Here is a 27,705-nt window from a genome sequence, read left to right as displayed (position 1 = left end):
ATCGTAGCCTCTTATTTATAGAGTACTATACCCACATATACTCACCTTCTATACCCACCTAAAGGGCGCCAAGCTAGCTTGGGAACCAAGCTAGGGCCTAAGCTTGAGTTTAAGGTGGCGGGCCTAGCTTGAACCCAAGCTAGTAGGGCCGCCATATTAATTAAAAAAAATTTAATTTTAATGTTTATTATTATGTGGAAGATTTAATTTAAAGAGAATTAAAATTAAAATATCTCTCTTGTAAAGATTTACAAAGATTAAAGAAAGAGATTAGATCTCTTTCCTTATTTATAGATTGGAAAGAGGTGTTATTTTCTCTTTAAAATTATTCACATGTTAATAAAATTAAAATTATATATATTTCCTTTTATTAACCATTAATGGTTTTTAAGGAGATTTGGTATTTTTTAAAATTTCCGGTAACAAATAAGGAAAGTTTTAATTGTTGATTGAAACTTGTCCAATTTGCTTCCTATTGATTTGGCCGGCCATCATTGTTTAATTAGGGAAATATTATTTTATTTTTCTCAATTAAATCATGTCAAGGAGATTAAGGAAAATTTATTGTAATTAAATTTCCTAATTTACCTAGGCCAAGGAATATAAAAGAAGGGGTGAGGGTGCCTTCACAAGATACAACATCTATTATTCCTCTCCCTCTTTTGTTCCTTGGTGTGGCCGGCCATCATCTCCTTCTCTTCCTCTTGTGGTGGCCGAACCTCTCCCTCTCCCTTGGAGTTCTTGTGGTGGCCGGATACTACTCGGAGAAGAAGAAGAAGAAGGAGAGAAGGCTAGCATCTCTTGGAGCTTGGTTAGTATTTTGGTTTTTCTCCTTGGTAAAGCTTTTCTTTTGTGGCCGAACCTTGCTTGGAGGAGAAGAAGGTGGTTGGTGGTTTCTCATCTTGGAAGATCGTTGCCCACACAACGCCCGAGGTTAGAAGAGGAATACGGTAGAAGATCAAGAGGTTTTTTCTACAAGGTATAACTAGTAATTTTCTATTTCCGCATCATGCTAGTTATTTATGGAAATAATACCAAATATAAGAGGCTTACGTTCTAGTATTTCGAATATGTTTTTTCGAAGTTGTGTTCTTTTGTTTCTTTCTTTTCCTTGTGATTTGATTGTTCTCTTTGGTTAACCTAAAGTTATTTTAGGAAATTAAATATTAGATTTCTATTAAAGGTTTTGTCTAGTCGGTGGTGGTTGCTCCCATATCCAAGAAGGCCATGTGCCTCGCCACGTCAGTACTGGGAATCTTTTATGGAAATTAATATTTAATGGAATTAATAACTTAAGGAGACTTGGGTCGAACGTGTTAAGTTCCGCAGGAGATCCAAGTCAAAACCTAAAAGAACAAATAGATTAAGTTTTGGATCAAACGTGTTAAGTTCCGCAGGCGATCCAAAATTTAATTTAAAAGAACACATGGTAGCTAGGAAAAGGTTCAGACCTTTGTACAAAATTTTTGTACAGTGGAACCTATAGGTTTTTCCGAGTAGCAACCAACATTATGCTAAACTATACTATGCGAAAAACTGGCTAATTTAAAATTTTGCTAAACTATTATCTTTAAAATCTGATCTTAATATTCTAGGTGTACCTAGGAGTTGTACACATGCTAGGGGAGGTGTTTACAACTGATAATAAACTTCGGATCGATCCACAGACCGATCTCCTGATACTGGTACGGTAGGAAACTCCGGATCGTTCAACCGACCGATCCATAACTAGGCTGCAATTCTGACCAGCTCTGATCGGTCCGCCGACCGATCCGGTGATCTGATCGGTCGGTCGAGACCGATCGGTGGCTTCTTGATCGATGCACGGCCGATCGGTGAGTCGCGATCGACTCGATCGATCCACGGATCGATCGAGGAACCAACAGAAAGTTACATGCGAAACTAGATCACGATCGGTCTCCGACCGATCGAGACTCTGATCGGTCGCTAACCGATCGGGTTTATTCGGTGAGACTCTGATTTCAGCAGATTTCGTGCCAAAATCAGTGAAACAGCTCTACAAATGCTAATAACTATTCTATCATGCATTGGGCAACATTCAAGACATAATATAATGCATGTTCACTAGTTCATACCATTAACCATACTAGAATACGAAGCATAAGGAAAAGAGAACAAGGCTTTAATAACTAGACTTGTTTCAAGTTCTAATGCGTAGAAAAATAAAACTAGATCCCTAGGATCTTTATTCCAGTTCCTGCCACACACATCCTCAACTGCACTGACCTCCAGCCTCCACTGCTAGTCCATTTTCCTTTTACCTGTATCTGCAGCATAAGGAAAATAGTATCTGTAAGCTAAAAAAGCTTAGTAAGAAACCATCTACCTCACTAAATCATGCATACGATGCAAATATGCTTTTAAATCATGTTGTTTGAAAAACATACTGAATATGCAAGCATGACATGGCATGGTATCATACAAAGCATGGCATAATATAAGCTGAACATAAAATAAAACTGATCATAACATGTCTAGAACTGTATATGAAGCTATCATATTTAACAACTGAAATAAGCTGAGCTGATACAAAAGTGAGCTAAGCTGAAGCTGAGCTAATACTGAATTCCATTATGTTTTAAAACTGATTTGGAAAAACTATTATATATAATAGATAAAAATACTAAACATGCTGCTGTAGGGCCCTGACAATTGTACTTGCTGTGCGCGCATCCCTAACTAGACCCGGGATTGCAAGTTCCGAATCTAGTAGGGTTTACTAGGTTAGCTGAACCTAGGGACGACTATGGGAGTCCAACCCAGTGGATATCTAATCCAGTACAGTGCCGCTGCTGAAAGTAAAATACTGAAATGCTAAATAGCTGAATCTAGGTTATCTGAACCTAGAACTAGGTTGTCTGAACCTAGAGGCGACTGTGGGAGCCCACCCATTGGACATCTAGTCCCATAAAGCTGAAATAAAACTGATATGATGGTTTAAATGCTTCTATGCATTTAACTATGCTGTTAAAACTGTCTAATGTTGCGCTAAACATTTTATCGAATACCTAGTGTGCTCCAACTCTCCTCTCTAATAGGGGGACCACCTCTAGGCACCCGACGACGTCTAGAACCTCTATCTGAAGAGGAAAAACGCGTCCGGCCCATCCAGAGATACTCAACTAACCCCTAAGTCTGCGAAGAGAATTAAACACACTCTAGATATCGATAAAAATCTACATATAACTAAATTATAAGCATGCAATCAAACGAGAGCTACTTATACTGCAGGTGAGGGGTTTCTTACCTTGTGTGCTAGATTTCTTACAAATCTAATCGCTAGAAATTCCGGTGGAGACGACTTCTCGACGATTCGCTCGCGTCCACGCGTTCTTCTCGCGGAGGGGAACGTCCTCGTATCGAAGATCTCGCCGGAAAGTGCTCCTAGAGCCCTTGGGGCTTGGTGTGCCGAGAGAGGAAGAAGAGGGAAGAGGCGGCGGTGAGGTTTCGGTGGTGAGAGTTGAGAAGTTGCCGAACCCAAAATGAACCCAAAACCTACTTAAGTTTTTCCTATTTATATTAAGTGGTATTTTGGCCCAACTCAATTATAAATATATTTGATTCTCCTTTCTCTCAGCATGGCCCTGCTGGGTTCACCGGTTACTAAGGCTAACTAAAGGTTTAACGGACCCGAGAGGTTCCGGGTTCGATTCCCGCTTAAGCCTTTTTTATTCTTCTAATTATTTTTGCTACTTCCGCTACTCGAAAACTTCTGGAAAAATATCTAAAAATTCCAGAAAAATCATAAAATATTTATGAAAGTGTTTTGAGAATTTTCGGGCGTTACAGCAACTCCCTCCCCTGCCGTTTTCTATTCTCCCTCCCCTGCCCTAACTTCTTCGAAAGCACTGCAACCGCTTCTCCCCCCTCGCTGAAGCAGCAACTATTCTCCCTCAGCGAGGCTCATCTCCTTCAGCGTATTCAAAGAATTCGAAGAAGCACATCAAGTTATAGCAGCAAGGAGCAGTGATTTTGAGTACTCTTTGAGGTAATCAACTTCTTCTTCTACATCTTTTCTTTCTTCAATTCATGGACGAGACAAATCCTAACTCATCCAAGCATCTACCAAGCAAATGAATCTTAGTTAATCGGTGGCACTCTACCATGTACAGTTTATAACTAAAATTTGTTACAAATATTCAACACAGATATTGATCTAGCTGTCCATCTCTATATCTAAGTTTTTAGTTTACATATGATCTTAGTGGTTCAGCGTCCTACCCGTGTTAATGTTAGAGTACCAGATACTCAACATAGGCACTAGAAATGGATAGTTCAAGTATGATATATGCAGTGCTATTTCTTAGATCTCTGCTAAGTTGTATGTGCAATGCTATTAAGATGATCCCTATTATGCTGTATGTTCAGTTTCTAAGTTGCATACTACTTTTCTCTTAATAAATGTAGGTGAAGAAACAATCATGGAAGAAGGAAAATTTAATTCAAATGAGATGAAGGATAACATCGACCATGCAGATCAAGACCCATCTCCATCTACCATCGAAGAAGTCAAGCTACCTGAGATTGGAATGATATTTTCCTCTGAAGAAGAAGTTCATACTTTTTATAATTCCTATGCTACCAATGCTAGTTTTGGTATTTCAAAATTAGGTGGTAGGAATGGAGATGACGGAAAACAAAAATATTTTTCTATTGGATGTGCCAAAAATCGTAAGAAAGTATCTCAAGCTAAAAATGTTTTACACCCTCGACCTTCTAGTAAGACAAATTGCAAAGCTAAGATTAATGTAGCTGTTCGAAATGATGGGCACTTTGTGATAACTAGTGTAGATCTTGAACATAATCATCTCTTGAGCCCTGGAAAGTCACGACATTTTAGATGTAATAAAGTATTGGATTCAGCTACGAAGAGAAAATTGAAATTAAATGATCAAGATGGAATTACTTTAAGCAAAAGTTTTCACTCTTATGTAGTTGAGGCTGGGGGTTATGAGAATTTATCATTTGATGAGAGAAAATGTAGAAATTATATTTCAGAAGCTAGAAAGGTTGAGGTTAAGAGAAGGAGATGCTGAAGGTTTGAGTAATTATTTTTGCCGCATGCAAAGTAGGAACCCAAACTTTTTTTATGTGCTAGATTTAGATGCTAAATCTCAAATAAAATATATTTTTTGGGCAGATGCAAGATGTAGGGCTGCGTATGATTACTTTTATGATGTCGTGACGTTTGATACAACTTATTTGACTAATAGTTATGACATGTCTTTTTCTCCATTTGTTGGGGTGAATCATCATGGACAATCTATTTTGTTGGGATGTGGATTAATATCAAGTGAAGACTCAACAACATTCACATGGTTGTTCAACTCGTGGTTGACATGTATGCATGGATGTGCTCCAAAGGCTATAATCACGGATCAATGACGTGCAATGGCAATCACAATTGAAGAGGTATTTCCGAATTCTCATCATCGTCTATGTCTTTGGCATATTATGAAAAAATTGCCAGGGAAGTTAGGTGGTCATGTTCAATACAAAATGATAAAGAAACAGTTGAAGACCATTGTTTATAACTCACTTACAGTTGAAGAGTGTGATGAGAATTGGTTAAAAATGATTGAGAAGTTTAAGTTAGAGAACAATGATTGGTTGAAATCCTTGTATGAGGAACGGAATAGATGGATACCTAACTCAAAGAAGTGAAAGTATGAATGCATTTTTTGATGACTATGTTAATTCTAAAACATCTTTGAAGAAATTTGTTGAGCAGTATGATAGTGCATTGAAGAAGAATATTGAGAATGAAAAAAAAATTAGATTTTTTTTCTTTTAATTCTATCATGCCAGTTATTTTTAGTCATTCTATTGAAAGACAATTCTAAAATGCCTACACTAGCAATATATTTAAGTTGTTCCAAGATGAAATAAGAGGGTTGATGTTTTGTGATGCCTCTTTATTGAGGGAAGAAGGGACAACTTTAATATTTGAAGTAGTAGAAAATATGTTGGGGAAGAATGGACAACCTGGAAGAGAAGTTTCCTTTAAGGTACATTATATGGAGTTAGATTGTCAATTGAAGTGTATGTGTCGTCTGTTTGAGTTCCGAGGAATTTTATGTAGGTATGTGATCAAAGTGTTTATGAGAATGAAGGTTATTGAAGTTCCTATGAGTTATATAAGGACCAATGGCGCAAAGATATTAAGCGTGGGTATCAAAGCATCAGTAACATATATAATGATTATGGTTGTGATGGAAAAAGACTTCGGTATAATACTCTCACCCCATTGATGCAAGAGGTTCAACAACTTGGAGCCGAAAATGACGACATTTGTTCTGTTTTGGTGGAAATCATGAAAGACACTAAGGAAAAACTTATTATTACTATGGAGAATGGACAATCAATGGTTGAACAACTTGAAGAAGCATCTACATCTGGGGCAAAAGTGATACACTCTCCATTGAAAGTAAGAACCAAAGGTCGTCCACCCATAAAGAGGAAACAATCCAAGGTTGAACAAATAGTGAAGAAATCAATTGCAAAGGCCCGAAAGAAGGTATGTGATGCATATAATATATACCTAAAATAATTGTGTGTTATTGTTTTGTACAAGTATATTCATGTGGTTTTAGATAGTTTAAAGTTTGTTTATAATCTATCTTGCAGCTATGAGTAGTTTCTTACTGGTTGGACAAGATGATTCATTTTTGCTGTTACTCACAGGTAATTATAACTTCCATTCTAACGATATTTTGTATTCTTCTAATTTATTGTTAAACACACCTATGACAGTAGTTTCTTACTTGCCTTCAGCATGTATTTAGTGTCGTAAAAATTTATTCTGAGTTTGGTATAACTAGCATCAAATGTATTTGGTGTTGATATTGCTCTCTGTAAATAGCATTATAATTGCATTTTCAGTACAATTAATGCCATCAGCTTTGTGAGAAAAGCTATACTGATCTATTGGTCATTGTGAATTGCATTGTATCATGTGGTTATCTTGCCTTATTTTTGGATCTAGTAAAAAAATCATTAGATCAAAATATCTATAGCATGAATGTGATGTGCACGAATGTGATTTGTTTAAAATAGACAAAACTGAAGCTATAGCATGAATGTGATGTGCAATCAAAATATCTGAGAGATATGGGTCACAATTCACAATTGATTAAATAAATCAACAGAATCTCTATGAATATTCATCTTTCTGATCAATTATTCTTACAATATCAAAGAATGAATTTGCCTCCCCGTAGGAATTTGGGTTGTGTTTCAATCCTAGTGTGGGTTCATTTTCTTTAATCGGCTACTGATATCACCTTGGTAAGCTATTGCTTCACTAGGGTGCCCACCATCATTTTCAGTTCCCCTCACACATTTACCCATCATCAATCAGCTATGGAAATTTGATCAGTAGTGTTTCGTAGCATCCTCCCCAATAGAACAAACCATTTGTTTCTTTGTGGTTTCAGAAGATATGCTGTTTGAAATTGGATTTCCATCCATATTCATATAAAATTTGATAATTGGTTCATTGAATTTTCTAAATCTTTCTTGTGTTTGTGTTCATGAGCAGGAGCCATTCAAAAGGAGAGAGCCGCAAAACTACTAAATGCACACCCTTGTGGTTTCAAGCCTTAGCACAAGCCTCAACTCTCTGTTTTGCAGTTTCCTGCTTTCTATACCTTTGAATATAGATTTTTGATGTATGCCAGTTTGTGAATCAAGAACCAATTGTTGATGTACTGTTGAATTTATATTCAGGCAATATATTGTTTAATTTCTGTTGTTCCTCTATAATATTTTCAACTCAGTTTTAGCCTATTGGTGTTATGTTAATGATTTTGTAGTTTGGTTTCATATTGTTGTTGTTCATATATCGTGTTCTTGTGTGATTTTATATTGTTAGTGTCATCTTATTGGCTATGAAATTATCAATGTCACTGAGATCGATTGTTATAACTATTCAGATTGCATCAGCAAATAAAGATTATGAAATTAAAACTTCACCATGGCATAGTTCACTGAGACATTCATATCTCGAAGCTACACCTAAAAGCTCCCAGGCAATAGTCCCCTAAAAGCTCCTAGGCAACAGCTCCCAGACATTCACTGAGACATTGTTATTTTATGATTTCTTAATTGAGAGAAAGAATATGAGAAGAAGCTCTTCAGTTGTAGTGGAGTCTAGAAGAAAGAACATTTAGTGTTTAGACTAATGTGATGGACTATATGTATGATAGAGATGTTGATAGTAGTGGCAAAGATGCGTCAAATTTTGTATCAGAACAGTTGCATAGAAAAACTTTTTGAGTCCTTAGATGAATCAACACAGTAGCAATAGACATTCAGTCCTGCGATAGCAAAATCTCATAATCTTATCAGTTTACTTGGGAAGAAAGACTGATTACTACATTCACGTCAATTTATGATATGATTGTGCATTTCCTTCTCATAGTTATTAGTTTTCTTTGTCAAGTATTGCAATTAACTAAGTTGGGAACTTTTACAGTAGTTGGGATTTGAAGTTATCACTGGTTGCTATGAAATTTGTCTTCCCAATAAAAGACCTCTGAGAGAATTGTGAATGTTGGCAACTTCAAATATTATAAATGAAGAGTTGTTTTTTCTTCAATCTTCGAGATTGCTCCTTATATTGCTTTTACATATCATTGCACGAAGCTCGTAGTAAATTTGATGTATAAACTAATCCTACAAATCAATTAAACATTCCAATTAAACATTTCAATTAAACACTCAGAAATTTCTATTTGAACGGTGTTTAATAATATAAACTAACAAACCAAGTTTGCGTTCAGAATACAAACATTTAGCCATTTATATTACAACATCAACATGACATAACACTAACCAACCAGATGAAATAACAACACAATTAGGATCACGACTAAGAGAATCAAGTACACCAACACTGATATCCAAATGAATTTTGGTACATTGATTATTATCGGATTATGTCCATAAGAAGCATTCTCTTCACTTTTAATTTTACCAGATGAACTAGTATCGGTAGTCACCCACTTTTGTCATCCATGTTGGCCACATCTATAATAGTGTCTTCCAGGATTCTTGGTTGATTTAGAAACGCACACCAATGTTATTTGTCCGCGGTCTTTGCATCTTACAGGTTGATATCTCGTATTGTCAATGCTGCTATAACTTGATGATGCCATGAAATAGCAACCTAATAATTAAATTTTCATTACTTAGATTAAAAAAATAGTGTCATTCTTCACAAAAATAAAGCTATAACAGGGCAAATCAATAATGTCTTTCATGTTCTTGTGCTAAGGAATTAAACATGAAACAAAATGAAGCCTATATGAAAGTTTTTGCAGTTTGCAATGTGATTTTTTGCTATTGTAGCAGCAGAAATGATACTTGAAGAAAGAAAATAACATGCAGGAAATAACTGAAACAAAGATAATATGCAAGAAATAACTGAAACAAAGATTTGTGTCTCTTCCAATAAATAACATGGAGATTGTAGAGATAATGTTTCTTTTGTTTTTCTTTTGAAAGTATCTGTCATATTAGAACTAAGCCAAGCAAATGTTCATTTGGATTTGCTGCATCAGCTGTTGGTGAAAGAACTCTACTTGAATCTAAAATAACAAAAGCTTTCCATGTACAGTTTATAACTAAAACATTTCAAAAGTCTTTCAAACGTAAATATGGCGAGTTCTTGATATGTGCTAATTTTTGTTTGTATGTACAGTCTGGGATTGATCTCACTATTTTCCTACTGCATTATTATGTGATACAAGCAAATAACAGAAGTTGATGTACATCCAAGATCATCAACTTCTTTCTACTAATAAAGCAATTTCTTTTGGTTTAGATTGTGCTAAAGGATCGTGGTGTGTTTCCCACTCATAAAGAATAGGAATTCAGGCTTACCAAGTTGCATTAGAATAGCATTTAGAATAGCATTGATAGAGAGAGATCGATGGCTAGTATCAATAGTCAGGCTACATAATGTAAACTTGATTGAACCAACTATGACATCTTCAAATTCCTGATAGGGGATATATTATATTACAAGAATCTGAAGAATGTAATCACCATGGAAGATGTGCAAGAGTTATGATGGTCAATATGAAACGAATACAAAAAGCATGTGGAACATTGTTAGGATTTGTCTCGTCCACGAATTGAAGAAAGAAAAGATGTAGAAGAAGAAGTTGATTATCTTAAAGAGTACTCAAAATCACTACTCCTTGCTGCTATAACTTGATGTGCTTCTTTGAATCCTTTGAATATGCTGAAGGAGACGAGCCTCGCTGAGGGAGAACAGTTGCTGCTTCAGCGAGGGGGGAGAAGCGGCTGCGGTGCTTTCGAAGAAGTTAGGGCAGGGGGGGAGGGAGAATAGAAAACGACAGGGGAGGGAGTTGCTGCTGCTTCAGCGAGGGGAGAGAAGCGGCTACGACGCTTTAACAAAAATTAGGGCAGGGGAGGGAGTTGTTGCTGCTTCAGCGAGGGGGGAGAAGCGGCTGCGGTGCTTTCAAAGAAGTTAGGGCAGGGGAGGGAGAAGAGAAGTTGGCAGGGGAGGGAGAAGTTGTCGCGACGTGAGGGGGGAGAAGAAGTCGCAAGGGGGAGAAGAGAGTTAGGGCATTTAACGAACAGATTGTGGCCCGAGTGGATTTCATTCGCGTCGCGGAGAGAGAGGGCTGAGGTGGAGGTCGCCACGTGGACTGCCAACAGGTCGCGGATAGTTGTCACGGAGAGATGTCGCGGCCAATATAGAAAAATGTTTATGGTATAAGAGTGGAAAAATAAGTGATTGATTAATAACAAAAAAAAATACCAACTTAGTTGGTGTAAAGTTGTGTAAATGTGACATTTATTTTAATATTCATATTTTGATTGCCAATGATATTATATTCTCATGTGGCAGATACATGCTATTATATTGCCCGAATAAATTTAGTGTTTAGTTTGATAAAAATTTATTTATGTTCGTTTAATATATATAATATTAATTAAATAAATAAGATTGAATAGTTCTTTAAACTAAATAAATAAGTTTGAATACATATGTGTTCAGTTTATTAATGTTCGTGAACAATGTTCATAAACAACATTTATAAACAATGTTGATGAGTAACGTTTGTGAATAATGTTCACGAATCATATTTATTATTTAAAACTCTTTTCAATATACTAAATAATCAATAAATAAACAAATAAGTTTGAATTATCAAGCTTACTCATCAATCAAACAACTAAAAGTTTCAAACAATCAAACAAGCTTGAATTGAGAGCTCGATAACATCTAAACAAATCAACTTCAAGCCAAGCTTGAATTGAGAGCTTGATAGCATCTAAACGAACCAAGCTCAAGTCAAGCTTCGAATAAGTTCAAGCTCATAAAAAATAAACCAAACCAAACTTGAAAAATTATTTTAAAAGCTTGGTTCATTTTAAGCTCGGCTCAGCTTGACTCAGTTATCTTATTAAACAAGCTTGAGCATCCCAAAACTCGGCTCGGCTCAGCTCGTTTATAGCCCTAAGCCTATACATGATAAAATCAGGTTAATAGTCAAGTTGTTGGGTTAAAAGTAAAGCCAAGTATAAGATGGATATATCGAATCAGGTCATAAACATAGTCGACACCCGACCCCAAGAGTCTAGTCACTCGACTCCAACAACTTGGTCACTCAATTTTGCCAACTTAGGAGCTCGACTTGAACAAGTTTATCACCCAACTCCAACAACCCGATCACCCAACTTCGCCTGCTAAAGAGCTTGAATCCTCCAACTCAAGAGTCTGACTCTACCAGCTTAGGAGCCCGATTCCAATAGCTCGGTCACCCGACTCCAACAATCCAGTCACATGACTTCGCCTACTCAGGAGCCTAACTCCTCCAGCTCGGTTGCTCGACTCCCCTTCATCTCAATCTCTCAACTCTCTCAGGCAGGACTTGCATCTTACATAATATGTCGAGCTGCTACCCAGCAGACGTTGGCAATGTAACCGTTACTGATGGTCCCTTGTGGTCGGTAAGAAGGGGTGAATTGCTCTGCACAATAAAAACAAACAAAACACCTTCCTTGAAACTTATAGCTTTATTAAAACAAATACTTGTAAGAAAAAGAAATAAGAAGTAAATTAACTAAAGACAAAGACACAAAAGGAATTACTTAATTTATAATCAGAGGATTTCTAATCCAAGACAATTAAAGCTCACTATCAAAATCTCCTACAGCGTTGACAGCTCACACAGTAGTAGAACAAACAAAGAAATTATTTACAAGTGTTATTGTTCAACTGCTGAAATCATGGCTGTATTTATAGCGTTGATTCAAGCACCTGGAAGGGTTCTGAGCACCTAGGAGTGGATAAAATTTTACCCACGATGCAACAAATCATGACAGCTCGATAAAAGATAAATTTTCTGGTCCGGGCACCTGAACCAGATTCGAGCGCCCGAACTGGCTAAACCAGCCTTCGACTAGGGCACGGCCTGGGTCCCCTGGCTACCCCAAGTGATCCAGGCTCCTGGAATAGCTCTGGGTGCTCAGAGTCCAAGCGCTCGGAATAGCTCCGAGCGCCCATAATAGCTCCAAGCGCCCGGAGCAGAGTCAACTTCTAGTTGACTTTTTGTCTGAGTATTCCGCTCCGGTTCTGCTCGCTTGGATGATTTCGACCATCCAGAATAGGACTCACCCAAACCTATTTTCCGGCCTTCTTGATCAACCTTCTGCTCTGGCTTTTTGTCCCTCGGAAATGTCGCGTGCCTCCTTTTCGTCCACTAGCGTACTCTTCTACAACACCTCGTCCCTCAGACACACTGAGCCTGTCGACTCTCTCCCGTGCCGTCCTTCTAGCTAGCTACATCTTTTGCTCAATTTCTTGTGCTCCTAAGTTCCTACACACTTAGCTACAAGGCATCAAAAGACAACAGAACCTAACTTGATTTGATTGATCATATCAAAACTACCACGGGGTACTTACAATTTCCTTCCAAAGGACATGGGCAACATAGTCATTTAATCCCAAAATATATGGGCAACATAGTCGTTTAATCCCAAAAAATGTGGATAATGTAAGCATTCATCTCAGAATACATGGAGAATGGGATAGCTACAACTCTATAAAAGGGTGTCCGCTCCTGCGGCCACAAGTATGTGCACACAAACATATAGACTCCTTTACATCTCCCTCACTTTCATTTTCTTCGAGCCCGCTAACATGAGTGTTGGAGTAGTCACGCTGAGTCCATCCTCGGTGTCCATCCACTACAACAAAAACCCTCATAGACATCAGTGGAACAACAACGGTTTTAAGCAAAAACCGATGTCTTTGAGTATTTTACACCGGTTTTTCTAAAAACCGATGTCTATGAGCGCAGATTTTAGCTCATAGACATCGGTTTTTTAGGCGATGTCTATGAGCGCCCTTTTTTTCGTTAATAGACACCGATTTTAACTGTGGTTTTTAAAATCCGGTGTTAAAAAACCAAAATAAAATATTTTAATATTCCCACAGCTAAAATTTGCAACATTGTGAAGTTCCCCCCAAACCTAAATCTATATCGCGCCCCTTCCTCCGCGCGACCATCTCTCTCGCCTAAGCCTAAACCTAAATCTCCGACCATCTCTCTCAACCTCATCTCCCTCTTCTCCTTCCTAGATCGACGCCCCTTCCTCTCCCGATCAAGATCAAGACACGATGCCCTTACTTCTCCGTCCAACCACACCGCATCTCCTCCAACTCCACCCTTAGGTTGAGAAGAGGAGCCCTTCATTTTATAGAAATGCTCACAGTTAAAAGGGCTCACAGTTAAAAGGGCAAGTTGGCGACAACAGCGGAGCTTTTACTCACTTAAGCTGTTTTCCCTGTCTCAACCCTTGCCGGAAAGAAGCGAGGTGTAGAATCGAAGACAGCGGTCGTTCCCGCCCTCGTTCGCATTTCACCGCCGATCCTCCTGGTGGCCGCCATCTCTAAACCCTAAAATCTCTTCTTTTGGCCGTGGTGATCACGAACCCCGGCGACCCCGAGGTTCTTCAGGTGCAGGAGGTGGACGATCCGACGGTTGGTGACAACGAGGTCCTCATCCAGGTGGATTGCTTTAGATAATGAATTTGGGTGCTTTCGGTGTCTATCGTCATTACATTGTCTTATTCTTAGTTTTGGGATCAAAATTTTGATAGTGAATTGTGAATAACATATGACCTAGTTCGCTCCATCCTGCAGGTATGTGCCCTCCTAAGTGGAGGAGGATATGCGGAGAAGGTAGCAGTTCCTGCTGGGCAGCTACTTCCCATCCCAGAAGGAGTGTCCGTGAGAGATGCAGCTAGTTTTCCTGAAGTTGCATGCACTGTTTGGTCAACTGTATTCATGATGAGCCGATTGCCATCAGGGGAGACCTTATTAGTAAATCTCTCTCAATTCTTTGTTGTATTGTTTTATATATGTAGCCTTTGGTGTGTCCTTGAAGGTTCAATACGAAATATGAAATCTTAGTTGTTTGTTGTTTCTTTAAGCTGATTGGTAGAAATGCATTTGATTGACGGATAGTTAGATCATTATTTAGGAAATAGCTAATATGTTGCTATGTAGGATTCTCAATATTTGGTGTAGTTTAGATGTTATCTCTTATGGTGCTATCCTCAGTTGTTGATTAGATTAGTGAGATATATGTTGAGAAGAGAAGAATACTGACTTCCTACTAACAAGAATGTCTTGAGAATTAAACAATTGAAAATTTAAGGGCACTAATGCACTAGGTATTGTCTTTAACTTTGGCCAAATCAGCTAATACTAGTTTGTACTAGGTGGATTTTCTCTAATGCATCCTTCTGGGACCAGACTTAAGTATGCTCCTTTTTGGCATCCAATCAAATTTCTTGTTTCTCCTACTTAAATTTGGGGTCTTAAGGTTCAACTCAGGTTTAATTCTATTTACCCAAAATAAAATCACCTTGTTTTGACCCAAAATCAAATTCAGCTGAGATTTTTTTTCCCAAATGTAATGAGTTAGATAATATAAAAAAAAATTTAGTTTGTAAAAGATTAGTAGATTTGCATGGCCTTTGTTTGGAACTACATTCAATGACTTAATGGTAGTTGATACCTATGAACTATGAAAACCTACTAAATTTGTGTTCTTGTCGGGTTGTTATTCATTTTTCTCCTCATATTGCAGACGAATTAATTAAATATTTCAAATATTTGAAATTTCAAAATCAAATCACTTTGTTTGCTTGTGTAGCAACTGCATGGAGAAATTTTAAAAAAATAAGTGACATTATAGTTGTCAAACATGCATAGAGGCAGGTGATCAGTTTATTTTGTTATCTTTAAAGCACACTTGTAAGCGAAAACCAAATCCAAAATATCAAAGGAATCATTGTCTCGATGAACTTGCTTTATAAGTTGTATACAAACTTATCCATCAACATTTGATTATAAGACCACATGAACTATCTGTTAGAAGGTGGAATTGTTATACCTTTATTTTTTAAGCAATGAGAACAAATTTTATCCATAGGCTTTCCCTCTAATATTGTAATCATTTCAATCTCTTGTGGCCATGACAGAATTTTTGTTAGCTTCATTTGACTCATTTGGGCACTACAAGAAGCTTGCCCCTGAATATGAAAAGATTGGATCGAGCTTTAAAAAGGCTAAATCTGTTTTGATTGGGAAGGTTAACATCGTTCTAAATCAGGCCAAGAAGCATCATCTCTTTTACTGAATAGGACATGCTCATATTCCTTTTTTGGTTTTATCTTTTCTGATCATTTTGAGTCTAAATGTAGTACACTACTAGTGTGCTATACTGCCATGTAGTGATTGAGTCTAAATGTAGCACACTACTAGCAACTATCCCTTCTAATGTAGTAGTATTGACTCCAGACATTTGATCAGATTGTTCTTGATGTAAATAAAGATGTTTTTGTTGAATTCTATGATCCATGGTTAGTGTATTTGCTGAGGTTCTTTTTTCTCTCTCCATTTGTAGCATTAGATACTTTTCCTTATCCACTGTAGACGACTAAGTTTCTTATCTTCAAACAGGTGTGGCCACTGCAAGCATCTTGCTCCTGTGAGTATTTTTGTTGAGACAGGGCTTAAGACCTAGATTAGCCTAAGGTCATATTTGCCATGTTTTTAATTATGAGATTACTAGATCTAACCTGATTCATTGATGTGAATTTAGTCAATTGTGTACCTTGAATGCTTCATTAGTTCTGCTACCTATTTAGATTTTGGAGAAATATTATATGATGTTAATTTAGAGTAAGTTGAAAGTAGGTATCATTTATTGAATTATATGTATTTTGAAACTTACATATTGCTAAATAGTTGTTAAACTGAGAGTTCTGTATTTCTAATCACCCATGTACTAGATTTAGATTTGGGGAATTGTGGTACTGTGATGTCAGTTGATACCTTAAATGCAGAATCAACATCTAATTGAGAGGAGGATCAGATTCACTCACAATTCTTGTTTTCTACAAATTTAATATTTGAATTCATTGATGTTTGAGAAGAAGTGTAATGCTAAAATGCTTCCAACCTTATCCAACATTCATCTGACATGAAAATTGTGTGAAAAATGTGCATTATGACCTACTATATTTTGTGCTTAATCATTATTATTCCTCAAATTATCATGATGAAGTCCTCTTCAGTTATTTTTTTTGGTATATCATCCTTACTATGATAGGGTGTTAGCAATAATTTGGTTTGATATCAATGATTCCATCTAAAAATTCACTATACTAAAGACTATTTAGTCATTTCCTATGTGGGAGGATTAGAATTTTCAACTTTGTCATTCTGAAATTAGTTTGTTAAGCGGGATGCCTTCTGCATTTCAGGTCTGGAGTTAGTGGTTATCCTACCTTGAAGTTTTTTCCCAAGGAAAACAAAGCTGGTGAAGATTATGAGGCTGAACGGGAGTTGGATGATTTTGTTAAATTTATTAATGTGAAATGTGGCACTAGCCGTGATGCGAATGGTCAACTTACTTTCCAGGTGAGTGATAGATTGTGAAGGATCATATTGACAAACTTTGTTCTTCAGTCCGTAGTTGTATATGATAGTTACTATCTTGTCTAACATTGCATACATATCTTCATCAAGATATGTAAGTGTTAGGATCCTTCGTACGGAGGCTAGAGAGGGGGGTGTGAATAGCCGACCCTAAATCGTCGCGTTTCTACAAACTAGGGTTAGCGCAGCGGAAAATGACACATAGAAACGAAGGAAAAGAAGACAAACCTCAAACAAACCGATGTAACGAGGTTCGGAGATTAGGGCTCCTACTCCTCGGCGTGTCCGTAAGGTGGACGAGTCCAGTCAATCCGTCGGTGGATGAGTCCCCGGAAAACCGGCTAATATGAACTCCTTATGGGTGGAGAAACCTCGCCACAACTACTTCTTGCACCAGCAAGATAAGGAGTACAAATACAAGGAAAAAAACAGCAAGAAATACAACAGTAAGAAAACTCTTGCTTGCCTTCTCTTCGACTGGAAGAAGCAGCAGCTCCAAGCGCCTACAACAGCAAGTGACCCAGCCAAAGGGAAGCTCACGCGAAGCTTCAACGCTTCAAGAACTCAGCAGAGCTCAGCAGCAGAAAGAAGAAGAAGGTTCGGAGGAGAGGAAGAAGTTTTGTAGAGTCACTCGAACCCTTATATAACCTGCGAACCTGCAAGCCAAAAAGCCAGAAACACATAAGCCAAAAATAGCCTAGCCGTTGTCTCTCAACGGCTAGGGCCAGATCGATCAGGCATCGCCCTGATCGGTCTGGAGCTATCCTGATCGGTCCGAGAGACCGATCAGGCCCCAGTCTGATCGGTCCCCGAACCGATCCCACCAGAGAGGTGGCTGCGTCTCTGATCGGTCGTGGAGACCGATCAGGCTCCATGCTGATCGGTCTCCAAACCGATCCAGCTGCTCTACAGAAAAGCGCCCAACTTTCTGTGCGTACCCTGATCGGTCCCGGGGACCGATCAGGCTTCATGCTGATCGGTCCCCAGACCGATCAGTAAGCTCACAGAGGCACTGATCGCTTTCTGATCGGTCTCCAGACCGATCAAGAAATCACAGTATCACTGGATCGGTCACCAGACCGATCCAGGTCTTGGTTTTTGCCCAAACCAAGTCCAAACCAATATCCGGTCAACCTTGACCTATTGGTACATCATGCTTAGCATCCGGTCACTCCCTTGACCTGCTAAGACTCCCCACCAAGTGTCCGGTCAATCCCTTTGACCCACTTGGACTTTTCTTTTCGTGTCAAGTATCCGGTCACTCCCTTGACTTACTTGACCTTCTCAACACCAGATGTCCGATCACCCTTGATCCATCTGGATTTTCCCCTGCCCGGCTTCACTCACCAGGACTTTCACCTAGCTTCACTCACTAGGATTTTCACCTGGCTTCACTCACCAGGACTTTCCAACTGCCTGGCTTCACTCACCAGGACTTTCCCACAGCCTGGCTTCACTCACCAGGACTTTTACCGTGCCAAGTCTCCATACTTGGACTTTCCGCGTGCCAAGCTACCTGCTTGGACTTTTCCCGTGCCAAGTCTCCATACTTGGACTTTTCGCGTGCCAAGCTACCTGCCTGGACTTTTCCCCGTGCCAAGTCTCCGTACTTGGACTTTTCCAGTGCCAAGTCTCCATACTTGGACTTTTCACCGAATCAGGTCAACCAGGTCAACCTTGACCTACGGTTGCACCAACAATCTCCCAAACATCTATTCTTGTCAAACATCAAGAATAGAACTTCTCTTCTCGTCAAAACATCGTCAAACATCAAAATACAACTCGAGTCGGGTCAACCAGGTCAACCTTGACCTAAGGTTGCACCAACAATCTCCCCTTTTTTGATGTTTGACAAAATTCATAATCAAGTTAGGTTAAACCGATAACCTAACTTAGGTTTTCCAATTCCAATGTTCTCTCTGAACATTCTCCGGGCATTCTCCCATTCTCCCCCTTGGGACATCTCTCCCCCTTTTTGACATACATCAAAAAGAGGGAATCAAGGTCAAGAGTTTCTTCCCAATGAAAGTCCCATACCTTTCATTGAAACCCTTAATTTCCCCCTTGATACTAAACACAACAATCAACTTAGTGACAATCCCATATCACTAATCCTCAAAAAGTCTTAAGGAGTAAAAACTCCCCCTAAAAGTCAACTCCCCTTGACAACTAAGTCAACTCCCCGACCATTGCACCAACAATGTCTTGGAGAGTTTCAAACCTTTAGAAACCCGAAACTCAACTCCCACAATGAAATTTCAGACCACACGAAATTTAGCAAATTCAAGACGCTTTGATCGGGTCCCGGACCGATCAGAACCCTGGATGGTCCCGGACCGATCCATCCTTCCTGGATCGGTCCGGTGACCGATCCACCCTTTGAAACTCGAGTTCTGATTTCCTTCTCCCGAAATTCAGAAACTCACAACAAATTCCAGAAAATTCCAAAAATTATAAAATTTTGAGAATATATTCCTCATAACATATACTATCAAGGAAAAATAGTTTTCTATGAAAATAACTTCCATTTTCAAATCTTGATACAAAGTTTGAAAAGTTTTGAAATAGCTCAAAGTTTCAAAAACTTTGTATCACTTTGTTCAATGATGAATGCTATCACTAGAAAAGCTTCACCAAGGTTTTTCTAATCAATTTTTAAATGATTTTAAACCCTTTAATTTGGGACCACAATCTTAGGGCTATATGCACATGACTTGTACACAAGCTTTCCCTATGATCCCCAATCTCTTGAATTAGGCTCATCTAGGTACAAGAACTATGTACCTTGATCCTAACTCATGATCCTAATATCTCACACACATCTAAAGTGTATCAAACACATCCAAGTTAATTTTGATGTGAGATATAGGTTTAGGTCATCTTAGGCTAAGTTCTCATGCATTTGCTAAACTACACTTTGATCTCAATATCAAAATGTGTTTTTATCCTTAAATCAATTTCATTGATCATTAATGCACAAGATGATGACATGACATATAATGATTTCATAAGTAAAAATATGTGCCAATGTCATGATGTCATGGCATAAAGTGTGAAACTTAAATAAAGCATGACATTTAAACTAACCTAAGCATTATCATGACATTTTAAATGATCATAAAATAAATATGATGTCATGACATGGTATATGGCAAACAATATATGGCAAATAGCACATAAAGGTATAGAAAATACCTAAAACTAGCCTTAGTTGCCATTTTTGATAATTTTGATCATCTTGCCATAGGTTCTATATTCCTAAGTGTAATAGATCTAAGATCATATATCAAGGATGTTTAGATCACTATGTGCCAATTAAATTGACTCTAGACAACTCCTCAAATATGATTGGCACATCCTAATCACCTTAGGAATATTTTTCAATTTCATTTTCAAGGCTTGATTGCACCTTGAAACTTCCTAAAGTGCCACCTTTTGCCATGATTAGGTTAACTACCTATTCAAGTAAGGTTGGCACACCCTAACTCATCTAGCATGATGAAATCACGCTCCTAGGAACCCAATACCTATTTGAGCTCATTGGGTTCACTAAATATTCACTAGGGATGACTTCCCTAGCAACCCTCCTAATGACCCTCTTAGGCTTTAAAGCCTTGATCATTTGGGACTCATCAAGATCAACTCTAGGGGTGACTCCCCTTGTGACCTTGGTGTTGTTCTTCCTAGCCCTAGGTTTTGTTCCATAATCGAATGGAACATTATGATAGGTGGGCTTGACCATTTGGGACTTAGGTTTGTGACCCAAACCTTTCTTGTCCTTGGGCTTTGAAATTTGATCCTTAGACCCTAGAGTTGACTTCTCTAAATTTTTAAGGGTCTTTTCTAAAGTGTCAAGTCTTGACCTCAAGACTTGATTCTCCTTTTCTAATACCTCAAGTTTTAATTTGTCATTGTTCTTTGAGGTACTCCTAGGCATATGTCTAGTAGTTTTGGGATTCTTATCTAGGTTTCCCTTAACCTTAGATGAGTTGATCCTAGGGTTGACATTTCTAGAGTTGTCCTTATTCAAGCTAACATGTTTAGCACCTAAGCACATATATTGATTCCTAGTGTTAACATGCTTATCATTATTGACAATGGCAATAAGACTACTAGCATGCATCCTACTAGAATTGCAAGAATGAGCTTTAAATGTTACCTTAGGGTTTGCCTTAGCTCCCCCTTTACATGTGTTTGGCCTCTTGTCCTTGTGAGGTTGCCTCCCCCTTGGACATTGACTCCTATAGTGTCCCCGTTGCTTGCATTGGAAGCACATCACGTGCTTCTTGCTCTTGCATGTCGGGACTCCGACTTCCTTGACCTTTGGTGCCGGTGGAGTCTTTCTAACCCTCTTTGGACACTTACTCTTGTAGTGCCCAAACTTCCTACACTCAAAACACATTATGTGTAATTTGCTTGAAATCACAGTGTTTGAGTTACCTAGGGTTGTGGATGTAGATGAGCTTTCTTCTTCATCCCTTCCGGAGGTAGATGCCTCTTCTTGCTCCGATCTTGAACAAGAGCTCTCCTCCTCTTCTTCCTTGGATGTTGAGTAGCCCTCAACTCCCAATTCGCTTCCTCCATGATGTGAGCTACTAGGCTCACTAGGCTCCTCTTCATGGAATTTTGCCAAATTATTCCACAATTCCTTGGCGTTGTTGTACCTATCTATCTTGCACAACACATTATTAGGTAAAGCAAATTCAATAATTCTTGTTACCTCATCATTGATTTCGGATTGTCGGATTTGCTCTTTCGTCCACTCCTTCTTCTTGATAGGTTTTCCTTCCTCATCCATCGGAGGGGAAAACCCTTCTTGTACACAAAACCAATTTAACATATTAGTCCTAAGAAAATACATCATCCTTACCTTCCAATATGTGAAGTTGTCGTGAGACTCATAGAAGGGTTGAATCGTGACATCTTCTCCATAGAGATCCATCTCTAGCCCGTGCTCCCCCGGGTGTTGATCCGTCGAAGAGCGGCCTCGCTCTGATACCACTTGTTAGGATCCTTCGTACGGAGGCTAGAGAGGGGGGTGTGAATAGCCGACCCCAAATCGTCGCGTTTCTACAAACTAGGGTTAGCGTAGCGGAAAATGACACATAGAAATGAAGGAAAAGAAGACAAACCTCAAACAAACCGATGTAACGAGGTTCGGAGATTAGGGCTCCTACTCCTCGGCGTGTCCGTAAGGTGGACGAGTCCAGTCAATCCGTCGGTGGATGAGTCCCCGGAAAATCGGCTAATATGAACTCCTTATGGGTGGAGAAACCTCGCCACAACTACTTCTTGCACCAGCAAGATAAGGAGTACAAATACAAGGAAAAAAACAGCAAGAAATACAACAGTAAGAAAACTCTTGCTTGCCTTCTCTTCGACTGGAAGAAGCAGCAGCTCCAAGCGCCTACAACAGCAGGTGACCCAGCTAAAGGGAAGCTCACGCGAAGCTTCAATGCTTCAAGAACTCAGCAGAGCTCAGCAGCAGAAAGAAGAAGAAGGTTCGGAGGAGAGGAAGAAGTTTTGTAGAGTCACTCGAACCCTTATATAACCTGCGAACCTGCAAGCCAAAAAGCCAGAAACACATAAGCCAAAAATAGCCTAGCTGTTGTCTCTCAGCGGCTAGGGCCAGATCGATCAGGCATCGCCCTGATCGGTCTGGAGCTATCCTGATCGGTCCGAGAGACCGATCAGGCCCCAGTCTGATCGGTCCCTGGACCGATCCCACCTCTCTTACAGAGAGGTGGCTGCGTCTCTGATCGGTCGTGGAGACCGATCAGGCTCCATGCTGATCGGTCTCCAGACCAATCCACCTGTTCTACAGAAAAGCGCCCAACTTTCTGTGCGTACCCTGATCGGTCCCGGGGACCGATCAGGCTTCATGCTGATCGATCAGTAAGCTCACAGAGGCACTGATCGGTCTCCAGACCGATCAAGAAATCACAGTATCACTGGATCGGTCACCAGACCGATCCAGGTCTTGGTTTTTGCCCAAACCAAGTCCAAACCAATATCCGGTCAACCTTGACCTATTGGTACATCATGCTTAGCATCCGGTCACTCCCTTGACCTGCTAAGACTCCCCACCAAGTGTCCGGTCAATCCCTTTGACCCACTTGGACTTTTCTTTTCGTGTCAAGTATCCGGTCACTCCCTTGACTTACTTGACCTTCTCAACACCAGATGTCCGATCACCCTTGATCCATCTGGATTTTCCCCTGCCCGGCTTCACTCACTAGGATTTTCACCTGGCTTCACTCACCAGGACTTTCCAACTGCCTGGCTTCGCTCACCAGGACTTTCCCACTGCCTGGCTTCACTCACCAGGACTTTCCCACTGCCTGGCTTCACTCACCAGGACTTTCACCGTGCCAAGTCTCCATACTTGGACTTTCCGCGTGCCAAGCTACCTGCTTGGACTTTTCCTGTGCCAAGTCTCCATACTTGGACTTTTCGCGTGCCAAGCTACCTGCCTGGACTTTTCCCCGTGCCAAGTCTCCGTACTTGGACTTTTCCAGTGCCAAGTCTCCATACTTGGACTTTTCACCGAATCAGGTCAACCAGGTCAACCTTGACCTACGGTTGCACCAACAATCTCCCAAACATCTATTCTTGCCAAACATCAAGAATAGAACTTCTCTTCTCGTCAAAACATCGTCAAACATCAAAATACAACTCGAGTGAGGTCAACTCGAGTCGGGTCAACCAGGTCAACCTTGACCTAAGGTTGCACCAACACTTGTTGGGATCTTAGATGGCTAGAGGGGGGTGAATAGCCCTTTAAAAACTTAAACAAAACTTCTACACAGATAATTGTTAGCACAGCAGAATTAGACAACTAAAGGAAAGAAAAACACAAGCACACTAACACTAGGATTTACGAGGTTCGGGGATAACTTGCCCCTACTCCTCGGCGTGTCCGTAAGGTGGACGACTCCTTGATCTTCGGTAGATCGCACCCCGGATAATTTCCGGCTATAAATCCTCCTTCTCGGTGGAGTAACCTCCCCACAACGTCTCAAGAAATATCTAAGTTAAAGCACGAGACTTACAGAAGCTCGGTGGCAAAGGAGAATAAAAATGCTTACAACCACGCGAGGATCAGTAGCAGAACAGAGATCGCAGTTCACCCGAGAGCGCTAGAACTTCGCACACCAGCACAGACACTTCTTTCAAGCTTTCTTGTTGTTGTTCTATTCTCTCCTCTCGCTGTTTTTACTGCTTCTCAAACCTGATCTCTGCTGTCACCGCTCAGCGCTGCAGCCAATCCCTCTTCCTCCTTACCTGGTTCTCTGAACTCACACCAATGATATCACAGTCATCACTGGCGTCTTCTGAGCTCGAACCAATCCCCAGGAGTCAAGCAGATCGCAGCCAGATCACAGCAGTATCCGTTGATGCCTGAAATGCACCATGCACCGCTGAAGCCAGCAGAAAGACCATTTGTCGCATTCCTCTTATGACCTTAATTTGAAATTAGGCTTGGAATGATACCTGTTAACCTGCAAACTCAAAATCTAACAGCACAGAGGATTATATCACATAAATGAATGAGGTATATCAAAAGCAGTGAAGGAATCACGATACGAATAACAAATCGAGTTTGTGGATCGGTCACGGACCGATCTCAGCTGGACCGATCAGCAACGCGGCTGATCGGTGAAGTCATTCGACGATCGTGAGGGACGATCAGTTAGTGTGATCGGTCCACGCACCGATCCACCCTTCTTTCTTCTCGCAGGCTCTTCTCCGATCGGTCTCACCGGCCGATTAGATTGCCTCGCATGTGCTCGAAGTCGATCGATGCGGCGATCCGATCGATTCACTCGTGTCTGGTGTCATCCGATCGGTCATCGGACCGATCCATGGAACTCGGTTTCATTGGATCGGTCTGCCGATCCATCGATCCATGATTTGGATCGGTCTACCGACCGATCCAATGTGCCATGGAATGTCCATAGGTCCCTCTCGGACCTAATCCGGAGAACAAGCTACCGTGCCCTCTCCGACTCCATCGTCCGAGCCACGAGCCCTCTCTGACTTCGCATGCCAAGTTTCCTTCTTGGACTTTTCAACACCAGATGTCCGATCACCCTTGATCCATCTGGATTTTCCCTTGCCTGGCTTCACTCACCAGGACTTGCATCTAGCTTCACTCACTAGGGTTTTCACCTGGCTTCACTCACCAGGATTTCCAATCTGCCTGGCTTCACTCACCAGGACTTTCCAACTGCCTAACATCCCAATTAGGACTTTTTTAATCAGGTCAACCAAGTCAACCTAGATTAGTAATCAATCTGAGTTAAATATCTGATACAAACTTAAATCAGTGTTAACAGCAAAACAACATCCAGGTCAGACTGTATCAACAGTAAGCAAATCATAAATGCACATCTTAATTTAGGTCTTATGCTAGGCTAATTTGCTGTGTCATAGATTTCTCTATCCAATATATATCCACTTATCGGCATCGCAACAACGGCTTTCATTGATAGTTTCCTAGATCTTTTACTGTGTCACATATTTATCTATCCAATATATCCACCCATTTGCATTGTAGCAACTGCTATTATTGATAGTTTCTCGGATCTTTTTCGCAAGAAGTATGCAGTGGAAGACTCATTGATTGTGATGGTATGTTCTCCCTTTCTTAATATGGTTCATTGTTTAAGAAAGTAACTATACTATGTTTGATTTCTTTTTGTCTATCTACACAGATTGCTAAGGGACTAAGACCCATTTTTCTTGGCCTTATATTGTGTGCATCCCATAGTCGTACGTTCTCTATACTTAATGAGTGATTCATGCCTTTGGAAATATATAAACACTTGGGCCATCACGATGTTATTTGAAATGGTAAATTTTTTTTATTTTGAACTAGAATATCCTGTTTGTAGTAAATTCAATATCAAGTTTTAAGATGCAACATCTCTACCTACTCTTTTCGAAGGATCATCATTACTTTTTCAGAGTTCTTATGTACCTTTAATAGTGTTTAGAATAAAAGGAAACAAAACTGAAAAATAATTCTACATAATTGATGCTCAAGGTGATCAAATTTTTTCTTTATTCACAATTTTTGTTTTGAAAGTCTGGTTGATTACGCATATTGTTTGATTAGATTATAGTTTTAAATTTGATGGAATGCTTGCCTTTATGCACAGAGACTATGCTTTGCATCGGAAGTGAATGACATCGTTATCCTTCTTCATTTTTTATGCCTTCGTACATTAAGGAAGTTCAATGGATAAATGAAGGATTTAGGGGTCTTCTCCCATATCCTTTTAATTCAAGTTTGGGAGGCATGACAACTACCCCACCTTATTTCAATGACAAGAACAAGGGTTCTCATGGCCAATATGTGTCTATTAATGGGATTTTCAATGTCTTGCTTACTACGCTAATCCTACTTCTGATTGGATTTGCACCTTCAAGATATCAAACTCTACACCTTCTATATGGAGCTAGATTTGCAAAAGCCATATCCAACTCGAGGAAGTGACTTATTGACATGGGAGGTAGGTGTACCTCTTTAGTTCCGCTTTTGACCAAATATCCCTATAAAGATTCATTTATGTGCTCTTAACAGATTTATTCCTACAACGTTGTTATATAGGATTAGCATTTATTCTGTTAAATGTGATTTATGCACCTATAATTATTCTGGTGAAGTTAGCATTATATTAAACTAGATTATAACCTTTGCAGAGAACTTATTGGTAACCAAGGACTTTGTGAAGATAGCAAATTTTGGCCTTGCTCGTTAAGTTCATTCGAAGCCACCATTCACAGAATAGGTTTCAACACGCTGGTAAGCATGTTTATGACAAGCACTTGTGATCTTATATTTTTTATTTGATACATGTACACATTTGTTTTAGTTATTTGACATATGGTGGATTTATGTGTTTTTACAGTTTACAAATCTCAAGTACTCCAGAGTTGAAATTGATGAAGTGCGGTTCGAGTGGGCTGAATGCATGCTAGATTACATTTGAAGTGTGGTTCTACCTTGATGTGTTAAAAGAATGTTCTACCTTAATTTTGATATCTATTAGCTAGTTTTTGATGTAAAAAGAATGTTTGGGTATTTTATGGATATTGTTGTAAGAAGATTATTTATATAATTTGTGAATATTTGTGTATTTTATGGATATTATTGACCGAAGAATATTTGTATAATTTATGAATATTTGTGTATTTTTTTTTGTTATTGTCGGTTTTTCATTATTTCGAAAATCAAATTTGTGCTGTTAAAAAATATACATATTACATCGGTCTTCCACCGCTGTAAAACCGGTGTTATTAACTAATATTACATCGGTCATTTACCGCTGCCAAAACTGGTGTTATTAACATACAATATTACATCGGTTTTACACCGTTGATGAAACGATGTCGTTAAGTGATACTACACCGGTTAATAACCGATTCGAAGATCGGTGTCGTTAAGTGATACTACACCAGTTTTAACCCGATGTCTAAAATGGCAGACTTTTAACATCGGCTTCATAGACATCGGTCGAAAATGAAATAGACACCGGTGGAAAACCGATGTCTATGAAGGTTTTTGTTGTAGTGATCATAATCCCTTTTGTTAAGTATCTATAGAATCTCCATGCAACCCCCTCATCATTGTATCACCTGAAATCTTCTTCACACCAGTTTCTCTTCATTGACTCACTTGATCA

At 39.4% G+C, this 27,705-nt stretch overlaps 1 protein-coding gene and 1 long non-coding RNA gene across 2 annotated transcripts; both read left to right on the top strand.

The window, feature by feature from the left end:
• Positions 1 to 6,367: 6,367 nt before the first annotated feature.
• Positions 6,368 to 17,080, top strand: LOC121979793 (protein disulfide-isomerase like 2-1-like). The gene is made up of 4 exons (XM_042531788.1): positions 6,368 to 6,538; positions 14,207 to 14,337; positions 16,840 to 16,996; positions 17,045 to 17,080. Exons 1-4 carry the CDS (start codon positions 6,368 to 6,370, stop codon positions 17,078 to 17,080), a joined length of 495 nt encoding a protein of 164 aa, XP_042387722.1.
• Positions 17,081 to 25,994: 8,914 nt separating this feature from the next.
• On the top strand, positions 25,995 to 26,959 carry LOC121983013. The gene is made up of 3 exons (XR_006112361.1): positions 25,995 to 26,532; positions 26,723 to 26,825; positions 26,932 to 26,959. It is a non-coding gene; the product is annotated as an uncharacterized LOC121983013 (long non-coding RNA).
• Positions 26,960 to 27,705: the final 746 nt, after the last annotated feature.

Source organism: Zingiber officinale, chromosome 5A (genome assembly GCF_018446385.1).
Source record: "Zingiber officinale cultivar Zhangliang chromosome 5A, Zo_v1.1, whole genome shotgun sequence".
Classification (NCBI taxonomy): Eukaryota; Viridiplantae; Streptophyta; class Magnoliopsida; order Zingiberales; family Zingiberaceae; genus Zingiber; species Zingiber officinale.
This window is presented reverse-complemented; position numbering and strand designations above follow the sequence as displayed.

Bases quoted from the DNA above. Each gene is read 5' to 3' on its own strand.
- LOC121979793 (XM_042531788.1), top strand. From the start codon at position 6,368: ATGGAGAATGGACAATCAATGGTTGAACAACTTGAAGAAGCATCTACA. The intron at 14,338-16,839 runs GTCAACTGTATT...TCTGCATTTCAG, and splicing joins GAAGTTGCATGCACTGTTTG to GTCTGGAGTTAGTGGTTATC. The intron at 16,997-17,044 runs GTGAGTGATAGA...TTTGTTCTTCAG, and splicing joins ATGGTCAACTTACTTTCCAG to TCCGTAGTTGTATATGATAG.